At 40.0% G+C, this 15933-nt stretch overlaps 1 protein-coding gene across 2 annotated transcripts in view; it reads left to right on the forward strand.

Moving 5' to 3' along the window:
- COL11A1 (collagen type XI alpha 1 chain) overlaps positions 1-15933 on the forward strand; it is a 166122-nt gene that overhangs the window by 66496 nt on the left and 83693 nt on the right. For both annotated transcript variants that reach the window (XM_037051306.1, XM_037051307.1), the window contains exons 21-30: positions 918-971; positions 1411-1455; positions 1712-1765; positions 2528-2572; positions 4629-4682; positions 5803-5847; positions 7683-7736; positions 7818-7862; positions 12772-12825; positions 14476-14583. In XM_037051306.1, coding sequence (XP_036907201.1) covers positions 918-971; positions 1411-1455; positions 1712-1765; positions 2528-2572; positions 4629-4682; positions 5803-5847; positions 7683-7736; positions 7818-7862; positions 12772-12825; positions 14476-14583 — 558 coding nt within the window. The remainder of the gene's footprint in view (positions 1-917; positions 972-1410; positions 1456-1711; positions 1766-2527; positions 2573-4628; positions 4683-5802; positions 5848-7682; positions 7737-7817; positions 7863-12771; positions 12826-14475; positions 14584-15933) is intronic.

The raw sequence follows: 15933 nt of genomic DNA on the forward strand, positions 1-15933 counted from the left end.
TGCAAGAAGCCACTTAGAAAAAAGAAATGATTCTCTTGTCTTCTGCTTTTTCTGGACCTTCACATAAGAAATCGTTTACCCCCTTCTACAGCGTAGGAATCTGTTCAAGTGAATATGAGAAAGAGTGAATTATTGTATTGACTTTTTAAACAAGGGGGATAAACAAAGCAGATGGAGGAGGGAGAACAGAAGTGGGAAAAATTATTTACAACTTTAAAAAGTAATTTTTAGAACATCTTTTTAGGAACATGGTTTCTGTAATCTGCAACCATAGTTACCCAGGGCCTCTTTCTCTGAGTGAATGGTCTGTCAAGATGGAATGAACTCGATGTGAAAGAGATGAACTCTGGCCAGTGGCTCTGTTAATTGGAGTGTCATCCTGAGCACTGAAGGGATGTGGGTTCGATACCCGTCAGAGCAGCAGCCCATTAGTGTCTCTCCCCGCTTCTACTCGCTCTAAAATAAATAAATAACTGAATAAACAAATACGTAAAGCAAAATCATTTAAAACAGACGAGTAATCGAATCTATCTGTATAATCGAATTAATGAAGTTTAGCAAGATTCTGTGCTGCCATTCCAATCAGAAATGACGCCAAAGGGACCTATTTCAAATAGTAAAACTACTCATTTTCACATGTTCCCAAGTGGCTCACACGTAAAGTTACAGAATCGAAGACCCACAGTGTCTATAGAAAAGACTCGCTTTTGCCCATTGTGGCCTCTGGGTCGGTATAAACACTGGCTAGTCGCGGGATATAAAATGGTATTTTAAACACCACTTTTCATTGGGTGAAGACATGAGGTGCAGGTATTTCTCCTCTGAACATTGCATTAATATTTCTGTAGAGGAAGAAGCGTGTTTTGAGGGCTTTTCTTACCAGGGTGTGTGGGGGTTTGCCTTTTTTTTCTTTTCAGGGTCCCCGAGGTTTGCTGGGGCCAAGGGGCAGTCCGGGACCTGTGGGGCAGCCCGTAAGTGTTGCTGGGATGCGCAGGATTTGCTGGGGACGCTTGTTTGCTTTAAAGCCCAGAGGCCGTGAAAGCTTTCAGCCGAAGGCCCGGCATTTCCTGCCTTGAAATATTCTTGGGCCTAATGATCTGCTTATCAGTTTAGCTGCTCTGCTCCTTTTAGTTGGTCTGTTTTAATGTTCAGGGTCTGCTTTGAGCTATTTGAAGGCTTCCCATCCAATCCCCAGTGCCCAGGGGAAAATGCCTCCCTCCAGGTTGTCTCCAGTGGGAAGGTGGACAGGAGCGGGAGTACAGATCTCTCCTTTTTCCTCGTTGTCATCCAATTCTAAAATGGTTTCTACTCACCCTAGGCTAGTGGGTATCATGCTATAAGGTTAGACTTTTTGATATTCTGTCGTAGCATCTAAACGTGTAAGCATCCGTATGTTTTTCTTCATTGAAGGGTATCGCAGGAATTGATGGCCCCCAAGGACCGAAGGGGAACATGGTATGTAGAAAAGTATCCACGAAATAACGCGCTTCTGCAAACCTGGGTACTAGTGAATGACCGTTGCGAGATCTGAAATACAGATTTCCTCCAACATTTGCTAAGTCCATTAGCTTCTGCAGGCATTAACATTTTGCAAGACTTTCCAGATTCTCTACAGGGAAAATGAATGTGGGGACCATCTTTCCACTGAGAAGAAAACAATGCATTATGTGAAATAGGTGTGTTAAGGATTCCACATCTTTTCCTCTGGCAGGGACCCCAAGGGGAGCCAGGACCGCCTGGTCAACAGGGGAACCCAGGGCCGCAGGTGAGTCAGAACCCCTGGCACAGCTCCTTTGGCATCATGGGGTAAGGAGGCATCATCTTATGGGAACACCGACAGCCTCAAAATCTTGTATATAGAGCTAAAAATGGCTGCAGGGTGAAAATAGGAAGATAATTCTTTCCCCACCCTTTCAAAAACAAAAGAAAAACGGAGCAGAGGGGCAGAGGGTTGGAGGATTGCGTGAAAGAGGTGAAGGAATTGAGAAGTACCGATTGAGAGCTACAGAATAGTCACGGGGATTTAAAGTACAGCCTAGGGAACACAGTCAGTAATATTGTGATAACTCTGTACGGTGCTAGGTGGGGACTGGAAATACTGGCGGAACCCCTTTGCAAAGCATGTGATTGTTGAACCGCCAAGCTGTACACCTGAAGCTAATACAAACTAATGTTGAACGGAAACTGTCATTGGAAAACAAAAACAGAAACAAACGTTGAGCAAGTGAGCAGAAGCCTCTTCAAGAGAAAAGGGAGTCACTCAGGGTTTGTGGAATGCCAGGAGAACAGCGCCCCCTGCAGGAGCGCGCTGAACAGCATCACAGTAGAGTCCCCTTGCCTAGAGAGAAGCTGGAGGAGACTACTCCGCGCATTCCAGAACTTTCTGGGGATTGCAGGGAATGTATACAGATTCTCCTAACTTATTTACTCATGTCATATGAGAGAGAAGGCTAATAATTTATTATTCTAAAAAAGTGTATTCTTGGGATATGATTCCTGATGAATGAAATACATCCCCTTCTTACAGGGTCTCCCTGGTCCACAAGGTCCCATCGGTCCTCCTGGTGAGAAGGTGAGCTACTCTGTCGCTCTAATATTGCCCGGTGAGCAGGGTGGGCTGCCACCCTTAGGGGGGGTGCTGTGGATGGGATATCTCGATGGCTCAGCCTGGAAGGCATCAATCTGGGGGTTCAGCATGAGAGGTCAAGGTGGGGAGAAGCCATACACACCCCCCCCCAAACTGAAATGATGAGGTTTCTGAGAGTTTCCATTTGGAAAGCTTCCACATGTGCCACTGTTAGATGTATTAATTTCAGAAAGGTACTGGTGTGAACCAATGTTTTTCCTTTAGTTTCATTCTTCTTTTCTTTCTCATTATTTAAAACTCGTAATTAGGTTGGCTTGCGACAAAGGGTCTGTGGCAAGATCTGATTAAGGGGAAATTGTGAAGTTATCATCGCCACCGTTTCTTATATATAAATGACAAATGAGGTTCTTGCTAATAACCTGATGTCTGGATCAAAACAAGAATAAATCTTTAATTAAAGTGATGTCTTTGTTCTTCTGATCTTTCCTGCCACATTTCCTAGGTGTTGTTGACTGTCCCCATGGTTACAGCACAGTGTCAGCTGGATTCCCTAATGCCTTTTTTTCTTATGTTCGTTCATTTCTAGGAACATTTAATTCTTTAAAATTCATAGCTTTAACGGGAGTGTCGTTTCATAGTATAAGACTTCATTCGTTTTGAGTGTACAAGTCAAGGAGTTTTAGTAAATTGACAGAACTGTGCCATTATCCAATATTTGGACTACGGCCCAGAAGGAAACCTTGTGCAAATCCACACTCCTCCTCCACCCGGCCCCTTGCCCACCCAGCTAGTGTCTGCGGATTTGCCTTTTCTGAATGTTTACTTGGCTGAACTCTTGGCTCCTTTTTGTTGCCAGATGTATTCTGGTGATTGACTCTACGGCCATTGTCTTGAAAGTGAAGATAATCTCAGTGATGGTCAAAACCCTGCCATTAAAAATGTAGTGCTTTGTAATAGTTATTACGACATGTAAGACTACCAGACTAAACGTGACTTTGCAGAGTGGCGAAGGAGACTGAGACGTTTAAATCCTCTCAATGAGGCGCAGCTGACCTTGCTTGTGAACTCTCCATGGTTCAAGTTAAAGGTTATTTTTATGTGTCTGTTGTTGCTCCATGGCGCCTTGAGGAAGGTCCTGTCCAACCCTGTCCTGTCAGTCTGGGTGAATACAGCGCTTCTCCTAAACACTCGCTGAGAATGGGGAACACCCTCAATGATGCCCACAGCCCAGGACTGCCCCTCGGTCTTTACGTTGTCCATTGTCTCTAGATTCTGGCTTACATCTTGACCAGTCAGCAATCATGGCCTGGATGCTAAGGACTGGGGGAGGGGTCCATTTTTCTCAGCAGAATGCCTGTTTTCTCCTAAGAAAGGGTCTATCTACTTTTGCAATAGCCCTGTCGCCAAGCACCAGCCTTCGTGATGGTCAAGTTAAACGAGATTTAAACCCCTCTGTGGCTAAACAGGGGTTGAACTGTCGAGCACATAGTTGCTGTTACTATTCGTTAGTGGAGTATTAAGTGATGCCTCTTTTGCATGAAAATATTAGATTCAGGTTTTTTCATGACGTATGAAAAACTGTCACCCTATAATTTATTGTTTGAGAATATTTTAATAAGTCCTGATGTTTCACCAATGTTGCTCCGTAATTATTTGATTTGGTACAGTATCATTGATGTATATATTCAGCGTTGGCTTCTTCTGTGTTATAAATCAATGTATTTCTGACTTACATTGTTTTCCTTTTGATTCTTGAAACTCCAGTTTAGTGTGGTGTGCAAAATTAATCTGCTAACTTAAAAAGACATTTAGGATTATTAAGCAGGCCGAAAACTAGCCTGTTTTTGATATCTGTTTTATCTCTGCATGCCATTCCTTCTGTATGATATAGTCAAAGCTATTTACATGTTGTGTGGCATATATATAAAAGCCAGTGACTCGAGTTAAGAATTTTATTGCTGGTATATTCCTATGCACAAGGCCAGACTTTCCATTGCTTTCATTTCTGAAGCCAAAACACTCTCCTTCTCTCTTTGGTTAGGGACCACAGGGAAAACCTGGGCTTTCGGGACTTCCTGGAGCTGATGGGCCTCCTGTAAGTAATAGTTACCTGCTTGTTACGTTTCTGCATATTCTCTTCAAAATGATTTTTACATGTGCTTTCACAATGATTTTTATGAATTCGGTAACAAGAGCAAATCGAGCCAGTAATTAAACATTGACCACTACAGTGCCATTTCATGGTGGCACGTCCATGGCACAGCCTCACCTAAGGAGCGTGCAGTCACCTTTGGAAAGACCCGTTCCCGTGGCCGCGCTGTTGGCCAGAATCTGGAGTTTTCCTGCCGTTGGCTGCTCTGTTCGCACACTCCCGACTTCTCCACTGTTACACCTTTCTCTCCCTCGTCCTTTCTTCCCACAGAAAGTACTTTCTCACACTCTCTTCCATGTCAAGGTACATGTTTCCTAAGAGTCCATCTGAAATTCCTCCCCATTGGTAAACTTCCTCAGACAACTTCCACAGAAATCCCTCAGCCTTCAGGGATTCTCACCTTTTCTAGAAAAATAGCAATGTTTGTTACACTCTATCACTTAGTAATCAATAATGTAATTTTGTAATCTCCACAGTTGTTGGTTTTAGAAATTTGCTATTGATGCTTCTTTTTTCCCCTCTTCCAACTTATTACTCAGAACTAGGATACATTTTTCATTCTTTCTCTGCTTGCGTTTATTGAGTATGATTGTGATGGAGCTGCCCATTTTTATTCATTTACTCTCAATAACTTTATCATTAACACTCAGTGTTATTTATGATCTTGCTGTGTTTTCAAATATCTCACCCTCATGCCTAGTTCTCTTTGAAGGTGCAGGTATGATCATTTGATCAATATGCAAAATAAAAGACTGAAATATTTTTATGAGAGGCTGTAATTGAGACTGAGGTTGAATTGTTGATGAAGAATAATAGGTATTGTTTTAAATGTTTTTCCCAAGTGCTCTCAGATATCTTATGTAGTTGATAAAATTTGCATCCATCCAGTGCCACCATTTTCAATGTTCTGTAAGGCCATGGATGTTGACGCAACATGTTCCGTTTGTTTAGAAACATAAGGAGTAAGATCTCAGTATTTTGGAAAAAAAAGAGAACAATTTAGTAGTGCTATAAATTGCTATTAATATTGCACCTTACCAGTGTCGACTTTTGCTAAATCTAGGGTCATCCTGGAAAAGAAGGCCCGTCTGGAGATAAGGGCGCTGTGGTATGTTGCAAAGTCCCCCTTTAAATGTTCTCTCCCTTTACCTCCCTCCCAGAGAAAATGCCTTACTCTGATCTCCTCTATGGTATATATATTTTTCCATGCTTGCTTAAGGATGTGAATATTAGAGAATAAGTATCAGAAAATAACTCATCTCCACCTGTTTTAACTTTCAAAAGAATTGTGGCTACCTTATAGATGTGTCATGTTCTGTCCTGGTCAGATAGCTCAGGTGGGTGGAGCATCGTCCTGATACATCAAGGTTCAGGTTCAATCCCCAGTCAGGGCACATGCCAGAGTCAACCATTGAATGCATAAATGAGTGGAACAACAAGTCAATCTCTTTTTCTCTCTCAAATATTAAAAAAAAAAAACATTACAGCCCTGGCTGGTGTAGCTCAGTGAATTGAGTATGGGCCTGTGAAGCAAAGGGTCGCCGGTGTGATTCCCAGTCAGGGCACATGCCTGGGTTGCAGGCCAGTTCCCAGCAGGGGACTCATGAGAGGCAACCACACATTGATGTTTCTCTCCCTCTCTTTCTCCTTCCTGTCCCCTCTCTAAAAATAAATAAATATTTTTAAAAAACATTACAAAATGTCATTTTCCTAGAATTCTTTTTTGTTTAGGATATGATAAACAGATATATACTGGATAACTTTTAATTTTCTTTTAGCAATTTTATTAGACTGCATTTTAATTTTTTAACATTCTCATGATCAGAAATAAATCCACATTTTGAATATGTAGTATATGTGGAATAAACAACTGTGTATTATAATGATGAAATTGGACAAGAACTACTGAATATCAGTAAACTGTTTATGTCACTCAAACTTTATTTTCACTTCCTACTTTCTGATAACCCTTAAAGAAGAAGAGAACAAATTATAATAGCAACAATTATCAAAATATCTAAATAAAAACTTACTCAATGTTAGTACTAGTTTGGATAACAGTAACAGGGGTTAGTTCATTTTTATTTAGAGTTGTTAGTTTTGAATTCTCATCAAAATACTCAGAATTACTGCAGAAAGTGTACAGTATATATATATAATATATATTATATATATATAATATATATAATATATAATATATAATATATTATATATAATATATATAATATATATAATATATATAATATATATAATATATATATATGAAGATTTTGTTTATTTATCTTTAGAGGGGAAGGGAAGGAGAGAGAGATAGAACTATCAATGTATGGTTGCCTCTCATGGGTCCCCTGCTGGAAACTGGCCTGCAACCCAGGCATGTACCCTGACTGGGAATGGAACCACGATCCTTTAGTTTACAGGCCTGTGCTCAATTCACTGAGCCACACCAGCCAGGTCTCGTAGTATATATAACATATTGTTTCCATTGCATAGACTAGTGACATTAAACCAGCAGTGGAAAATATGCCGTTTTGATCCTATTCCTAATGACGTGAATGCCGCCGATGTATTCCAGTATTTGGTTAGAAATTATTGATCCTCTTGTACTCTGTAATTGTCTATTGTAAGCACTGAGGACATCAGATTTTTTCAGGGTTAGAAAACTAGTTATTAATTATATAATTATTACACTACTTTATATTTTTAGAATATTGATCTTATATTTTTAGCATGAATATATGATACGATGAGTTTGGAATAAGTAGGGCTACTCACATGGTTTGGTTATCGTCTCTGACTTTAGAAATTAGCAGTAAAACTACCCGAGAAGTTTTTGCCAGTAGTAAAATAGCATATTCTTGTAGATTACTCGGTAATGTTATAATATGTTAAGAAGCAGTACTGGAATGTGTTTAGTGTTACATTGCAATGGGTCTGTTTTAGGGTCCTCCTGGTCCACAGGGTCCTATTGGCTATCCCGGTCCCAGAGGAGTGAAGGTAAATGCTTTTATTTTCCCACATTATTTAATTTCAATGTAAAACATTATAGTCATTTACTCTTTCTAATTCGTTCCGTAGGGAGCAGATGGTGTCCGAGGTCTCAAGGGCTCCAAAGGCGAAAAGGTAAATTATAATTTATTTAGGTGGTTTTATATATCACTATATACCCTTTATATTAAGCATGTAAATTAATATAAGATATTCCACTTCTTAAACACAGGGAATGATTTCGTATATCCTAGGCAATGCAAATGTAATCTTGTACTTTGCATCCTGAAAACTTAAAAAAATATTCTTATCATCTGGAGTGAGGACTCAATGATAGGACAGGAACAAAATAGGTTATAAACAGAATGAACCCTGCATCCTTTTGTTTCTTACATGTACCTAACTATTCTAAATCATAACACTGGCCCCAAGAAAATGTGTTTTCTGCAGGGGTTGTTCAGTATCTAATGATATGCATAACAGAGGAGTGTCTGTTCCCTGTTTTTCTCTGCTAACATCCCCCAAATTCATAAATTGAAACTCAGTGCAAAATATGAAAGTTAGAAGCCCCCTACATGAACTGGGGGAAGAGGAAGTTTCCATATACGATACAGCCTACACAGCAAAGTTATTAACGAAAAGGAGGTAAAAGGTCACGATCGGGCAGAATCGGATGGAAGGGTGTGGGATCTTTTACACAGCATGTATTGTTTTAATTGTCTTTGGACAATGAACTTGAAATTGAATTTTTTGATGTAAACGTTTAGTACACGTGCGGAACTCCGATCCTTCGACGTGTGCGCTGAAAATGAATGCCTTTCCTCAGAGTCAGTATTGAGTTATCTTACTATAATATTACATTGAAAAAAGTAGAGTTTCTTATAGTATGTTGGTAGATTTGGTGAGAGATAATGGAATAGAAATGTTGATTTCAAGGTAACTGTTTATCCCCTTAGACATAATTTTATCAAAAGCACTTTGAGTGGATTTGATCTCAGTAAGGAATTGATAACAAGAGATGGACTTATCATACCCATTATACTTTAGTTTTCTGAAAAATATATAAAAGGTATACAACTATATTGTCACTTCTACTGTATGACAAACAGAATGCATTTTCCATGAACTCCGCTACTTTGATTTGAACCCCAGTTCTTCTGGTTCATCCCAGATGGGATTCATGGAACGATAATGTCTTACTGAGGTGGTAACAGACAGAAGGAGGGTCCAGTGTTGAGTTTGTGATTGTTGGCACCTTGCCTGTGTGCAAAAAAAGAATGCCTTAGTTTGAAATTGTTCTTGTGAAGACCTTTAAGTATCAATCAATTTCTCTGCTGGGATTAGCGCCCACCCAGGATTTGCAGGGAAGGCAGCTTTTAAAGGAAAGGTGTTCAGTTGGGGCGGGGAGCTTGTGAACTTCTCGGGAGAAGGGGTAGTTCCAAAATGACAGAGGGAAGGAAGTTATAGATAGTGTGATGTATGTGGGGTGAGATGCACTCAGAAAAAAAAAGAATATTGTTTATATGTACGAGGGTAACTTGAAATTCTTGGTTGTTTTGAGTGGTGTGTGGTCTCAGAAGGAAGGTGCATGGTCTAATTAGTTCTTTCCCTCAGACGTAGAAGGAAAGAACTAATATTTTAAACTTGGAGTTAAAGGTTCTGAGTTCTGATTCTACTATATTAATTAGGCATGTAAACTTAGATTGTGTACTTCTCTGGAGATTTATGTTAATGCCTGTAAAATGACATTTTCCAAATGAATCTGTAAGGTATTTTTTTTTGCTCTCTCTTTTATTATATACTATATGCTAATTCAGTAGGATATTAATTATCTAGATTTAAATAAATTGTATATAAAATTTGATGGAAAGTTATTTATAATGATAGAAATTGGGGAAAATGAGACAACTGTAATAGCATAATCAGTAAAATATATTTAAAAACCTGTGAAGAATTATTAAATCTGCCTGACTTATTTCACTTAGCATAATGCTCTCCAGATTCATCCACACTCATTGTGAAATTTCACCACCTGTACATTTATGAATTCATAAATTATGCACTTTCTCTATGAAAAGAAAAAATAGCATAGGAAATGCAGAAGCCAAAGAACTTATATGTACAACCCATGGACATGAACTAAGGTGGGGGGAATGCTGGGGGGTTGGGGGAGCAAGGAGGAGGGGGATAAAGAGGAGAGAAAAAATTGGGACAATTGTAATAGCACAGTCAATAAAATAGACTTAAAAAATAAATACAGCCCTGGCTGGTGTAGCTCAGTGGATTGAGAGCAGGCCTGGGAACCAAATGACCGCAGTTCGATTCCCAGTCAGGGCACATGCCTGGGTTGCAGGCCAGTTCACAGCAGGGGACACACAAGAGGCAACCATGCATCGATATTTCTTTCCTGCTCTCCTTCCCTTCCCCTCTAAAGATAAATAAAATCTTTAAAATTTTTAAAAAATAAATAGAGGCTAAATCAAGAAAAAAATTACTCAATCCTAATGAATTTTAAAGTATATTACTTGTTTTTTCTGAGTTGGTATTATAATCGACCATTAATCTCATAAAAGACAAAAAAGGAAGCCAAAGCTAGTTTCTTTTTACATATAACAACATTAATTGTTCACGAAAGGGAAAATAGCAAGGCTTAGAAATCTCAATTGTTTCAACTCAGAAATTTCCCTTAGACTTCAAGCAGCAAAGCCCAGTAATCCGAGGGGCATGGGTAAATTCCTCTTTTACATCTTCCGAAACTCTGAGAATTTGTTTTTAAGATTAATACAGACCGGATAATCTTAGGACTAGACAGCTCAGACTTTGGTCGTTTCATTTGGTTGCGAAAAGCCATTTCTCGTAAGGACACCTACTTATGTGAGAGTCACCTAATTAATTTCTTTAATGGTGAGATATTAAAAACAAACGTGAGACGAAATAGCCTTTAGTTCACTGTGCTTTCTCTTAAAAAAAATAAAAAAATAAAAAGAAGCCAAAGCAGCTTTGCCTGGAAAAAGTCCGAAAAACCGTTCCTGATTTTCAGACCTAGAGTGCAATCTTTTTAAACGGAACTTGGCAACTTTGTAATGACCTTGCTCCCCAGGGAGAAGCTAATGAAGACAATAGTCAATAGGAAGTTAAGAGGCCATTTGCAGCTTTCAAGCCTCTTCTGCTATCGTCTGGTTTCATTCACTGCAGACAGAACCCTAATTCTACAAGGAGAGTTTATGGCCAGAATGTTGAAAACAGCATGTTTCTGTCTTGAAGGAAACTTCTACACCAGTCAGAATTCTTAGGTTTAGGGAAGATACCAGATTGGACCCCATGTCTAGGGGTGGGTCTCCTGTACCTTAGCACAGCTGGCCAGACCTGCAGGGAGGCACCGGTGATTCCTAAATGTTTGGTTAAAGGATGTTCGTTGAACACCATGATTCCTGAGGGCCAAAAATGTACTAGGCACTGGAGATTCAGAAGCTAATTCAGCATGAGGCTTTTTTCTACCATTCAGTAGAAAGCAAGAGACCTCTGGTCTACTAAGCAGGGTGGGGGTTGTTGGGGTGATAAATGTTCAGTGGGGCATGCAGGACTGGGAGGGTCATTTTTGGGGGGAAACAGAGGCCGTGTAACATGTCATCGCAGATCCACGCACTGAGTCTGAGAGAAGGGAAAAGATGGACAGTGTGTGGGAGATTGGGGCCCAAAGCCAGAATTGCAGATAGAAAGACAGGTGATGGAGAGTTTCTAGAAGGCAGTCCCAGTGTTGAGTCAGCTGGGAGGGGAGGTTCCAGGCCAAAGACCAGAGAGCAGAGGTGAACAAAAGCTGGCTGGATCAGGGTGGAGAGCGAGGGAAGGTGGGAACTTCGTCATCACTAGCCAATTGCAGTATTTTAAAGTAAAAATTGATTGGAGCGGTTTTGTGTTTTAGAGAGGCCGTTTGGCAGCAGGATCTGGAAATGTGTGCGTCAGTCTTTCTAGCTCTGTTCTCACACTGGCCTGAAATGTCCTTTCCTCAGACTATGCACCTCAAATCCATCTTCTAACTACCGATGGAGGGACTTGTTGTCCTTTCTCCCATTCACCTTCTAACTCAAAACCATCACCAGCATCACCGTCACCAGCATCATCACCAGCATCATCACCATCATTATCATTCCCACATCTTTTCTCCGAACACCCGTATGGCTCCATCTGAACCACAGCTAATGCAAATCTTCTACCCTCATGTTTATTGGTAAAATAAAAATGTCCAAATACTCCGCAGGACTCTGAAAGGAATAATTGCTCAATTAATGTTATGAACTACGTGAATAATCATTCATTTGGAATTTAATTTTTTTTTCTTGAAACTGCGACATAGTAAGGTTGCCTGTGGCTTTTCTTAAGAGTTAAGATTTCAGTAAGAATGGCAGGACATGTGTTTCTATCAAAATTTCTCCTCTTTGCTAACGGATGCCTGGTTTTCAACAGCAGTGGTCTGAGCCTGTGATGCACGATGACAATGTCTATTTATATATAAAGGGTAATCTTAATTTAGGGATTAGTGGATAGAGAACAAGTTGAGCTGGAAAGCATTTATCTAAAGCCCATGCTATAAAATTCATGATACAGAATTCTTAGGTATAAATGAGTAAATCAAGGGTAAAGGTGTTTTATTTCACAGCCCACAGTTAAGATGATAATTATGTACGTATTTACCTTTTTTCCAAATAGCACAGAATACATGTTGTCGTAACAGAGTGGTCATTTCTCCCATGACAGAGGAAATTGAATGGATACATTTGTAAAACATTTCCTAATTTTTAAATGATCTTTAAAAATTATTTATGAATTCACACATTATTTTATTTAATTATTTTATTAATTTTGGAAACAGGGAAGGGTACTGGGGATAAGATTACAAAAGGGTGGAAGAGGTCTCACAACCAGGATTCATGGGTCTCAGAACCATTTTTCCTGATCATCAGTATTCCTGTTGTGTGTGTGTCCATATTTTAGATTCATCAAACCAACTGATTAATCACCTGTTTCATTCCTTATATTTTTTTAGGGTGAAGATGGTTTTCCAGGATTTAAAGGTGACATGGGTCTCAAAGGTGACAGGGTGAGTGGAAAGGAAATCCCACCAGCGTCTACAGTGGTGTGCGTGAGCGCGTGTGTCATCTTATATCTAAATATAGGAGGCTGAAACACAGGATAAATAAAAATGTTTGCATTAATATTACAGGAGACATTACTCATTGATGTTTATATAAAATTAGGTGATTTAATTTTTGTGACGATAATGCAATTATCAATGACTGTCTTTTGTATCTTATATTGGATTTCCAAATTTAATATAAATATGTTAGATTCTATTTTTATAGACATTTTCAAAAATAATGACCAAATTGCTTAAAAGAAATCATGTGATGATGTTATTCTAAATTTATTCATAGATAGTGAGCTATGCTGCCTGGAAATACATCTGCAATTGTCATAAATTTTTACTATATGGTGGCCCTAAATTTTGACTAAAAACACCTTTTTTTTTCCCTTCTGGTAATGGGTGTCTAGAAAACAAAAATGTGAGTCACTGAAAGTAAATTAACATTTTACTGGGAAGATTTATATTACAACTAACGTAATAGTCCTTAATAAATATGAAAAAGAAGGGAACTATAGAACATTTTGTTTCCCTAAAATTCCCATAAAGCTGGTTTCCAGGAGGGAAGCAACGACTTTTCATGTTCCAGGGCCCGATGCAGGCAAAACCTGAGCCTAAAATGGAGACGTTTCTCTTGTGTTCCAAACAGTGATTTCCAAAGTCACTCTTGCCAGATGGGAAAAAGTGATTTTCCCCAACATCATGATAGGTTCTCTGGCTGGGGCTCTGTACAGTTAGGCTGACAAAAGAAAGATTAACAAGAGACCATAAAAAAGAAGTTTGCTGGCTGCTGCCGTGTATTTACACCTGGGAGCACTCGGCGACGAGCAGTAACTCAAAGGGGCGGTTGGAACCTAGGCTTACGAAGCATTGTACAAAAGTAACAATACATTGTTAGAAAAGTGACGAGACACAGGAAAGGACTTTGAGCTTCTAGGACTGAAAAATTGTGGGAAGGCACAGAAAAGGGAAGCCATTGGTATGTGAAGGCTGATTAATGAAACTTCTTGCTGTAGAAACTCCTAATGCTGTCTGCTTTGGACTCCAGGTTGATCAGAGTGTATTCGTCTGTAGCGAATACTTCTGACCTTTCTGGTAAAAAGGGGAGGAAGGACACCTTTACAAGCTTATGTCCTGTTTTTAGGCAAGTTAAGGGTAGGCAGAGAATTTTTTAAATGAACTTTATTGGGATGATCTTGGTTAAAACATTATATAGGTGGTACATCATCTGTATGTTGCCTGTGTGAGCTTCTCAATTGCCTTTAGCTCAAAATACTCTTTATGCCAAAGTGGTAGAATTTGATGCCACCTCGAATCTCTAATCTCGATTCTTATTTTTTCTCTCTGCACCACAGATACATTAAAATTAATTTCATGTACTACATAGCAGCAGGAGCTTCTATGGGTTGTCAAATGTCAGACTGTGATCTTGTTTGTTTATCACTGGAAAGATTGTTGAAGGGCCACACTTTTCAGCATCCTTGTCCTAAGTAAAATAGGAGTCAAGAGACCAGGAGTTGAAGAATATGATTTTTTGATAGGCTATAACTCCTGCCATTTGATCTCCAATATATGAAGTCACAGAAATGCTGTCACTCTGCGTTTCAGGGAGAAGTCGGCCAAATGGGCCCCAGAGGAGAAGATGGCCCTGAAGGCCCCAAAGGTCGAGCGGGCCCCACTGGAGACCCTGGTCCTTCTGGCCAAGCAGGAGAGAAGGTCAGTGAGCAACCTCAGATTCCCAGATGTTCTAGAAGAAAAGTCTTCGTGGTTATTTAAACACGGTTCTAATTGCCCATGTCAAAAATCTAGAGGATGCTACTGAATGTCAAGCATGTCCCTGTGTAGTTGCGGGCTGCTTAACAGTGAGACTGTGTTGTTAGGTGATTTTGTTCTTTGCGAGTGTCATCGCACACACTTCTGCACACCTGGATGCTGCAGCCCACTGCACACCTGGGCTGCAGGTGCAGCCCCTGCTCCCAGGAGGCTGTGCAGCTCGTCGCTGTACAAAGCAACCGGGCTTCGGTCAAGCCTGGGAGGAAGCGACGCCATCAAGAGACACGGTAAACACAAGGTGTGTGAGGCTGTGGCAGCTGTCATGCGACATGCTGGTTTCGCCAAACTGTTTTTCAGTAAGTGGAGAAGAGTGTGCTTTCCAATAATGATAAAGCTGCAGGACAGTCAATCCATAAATCAACACCATCGTCATCTATTATCATTATCGCGTATTCTCCACTGTCCGTGATTGTACGTGCTGACCTTTGTGTGACTGGCAGCGCAGTAGGTGTGTTCGCGCCAGCATCACCACACACGTGTGAGTCCTGCGTTGCACTACAATGACACAATGGCTGTGACGTCACTGGGGGACAGGACTTTTTCAGCTCTGTTATATCTCAGGGAACCACCATCATGAATGCAGCTTGTTGTTGACCAAAATGTCCTCCTGCAGCAGCGTCGGGAGACGCGTGCACTTCCCTGACTTTTTGGTCCCTCTCACTTTCTCCTCCCATCTGCTCTCCTGGGTTGTACTCGAGCAGGCACTCACTAAGCTCTTTCACACTAGAGTTTAGCATTTGGGTGTGATTAAGGGAGGATGAAAGAGTTAATGGATGTTGGTCTACTTGTGTTGAGTGGAACGCATATCTTTGCCCCAGTTACCAAAATACAGATGTCTTATTTTTCCACCTAACATATTTTCACTGGTCACTAGTATTTTTTCACATTTTAAAAAATACTGATGTTTAGGTCCAACTTCAAGAGAGTTTATTTTTAATCTGAGGTTGATTTAGGCATCTCTGTTTTAAAACATCGCAAGATAATCCTACCATTCGTTGGCTGAAGAGCCACTGGGTTGTATGTGTTATGTCAGAAGTATTTGCAACCGTTATGTTTATATTTAGGTGCAATATAAGGCAACATGAAAATGATGCCTTCATAGGACATTTGCTGATATGGTGATTTGATGAACATCTTATCATTTACTCTGAGGTTGAATTAAGAAATAATACTAGGAAGGGGTGAAATAACTGTGACTGATGTTCACTAAACGAAAATAGAAACAATAATTAC

This window comes from Sturnira hondurensis, unplaced genomic scaffold (genome assembly GCF_014824575.4).
Source record: "Sturnira hondurensis isolate 20B ecotype Veracruz unplaced genomic scaffold, ASM1482457v3 Scaffold0007217, whole genome shotgun sequence".
Taxonomy (NCBI): Eukaryota; Metazoa; Chordata; class Mammalia; order Chiroptera; family Phyllostomidae; genus Sturnira; species Sturnira hondurensis.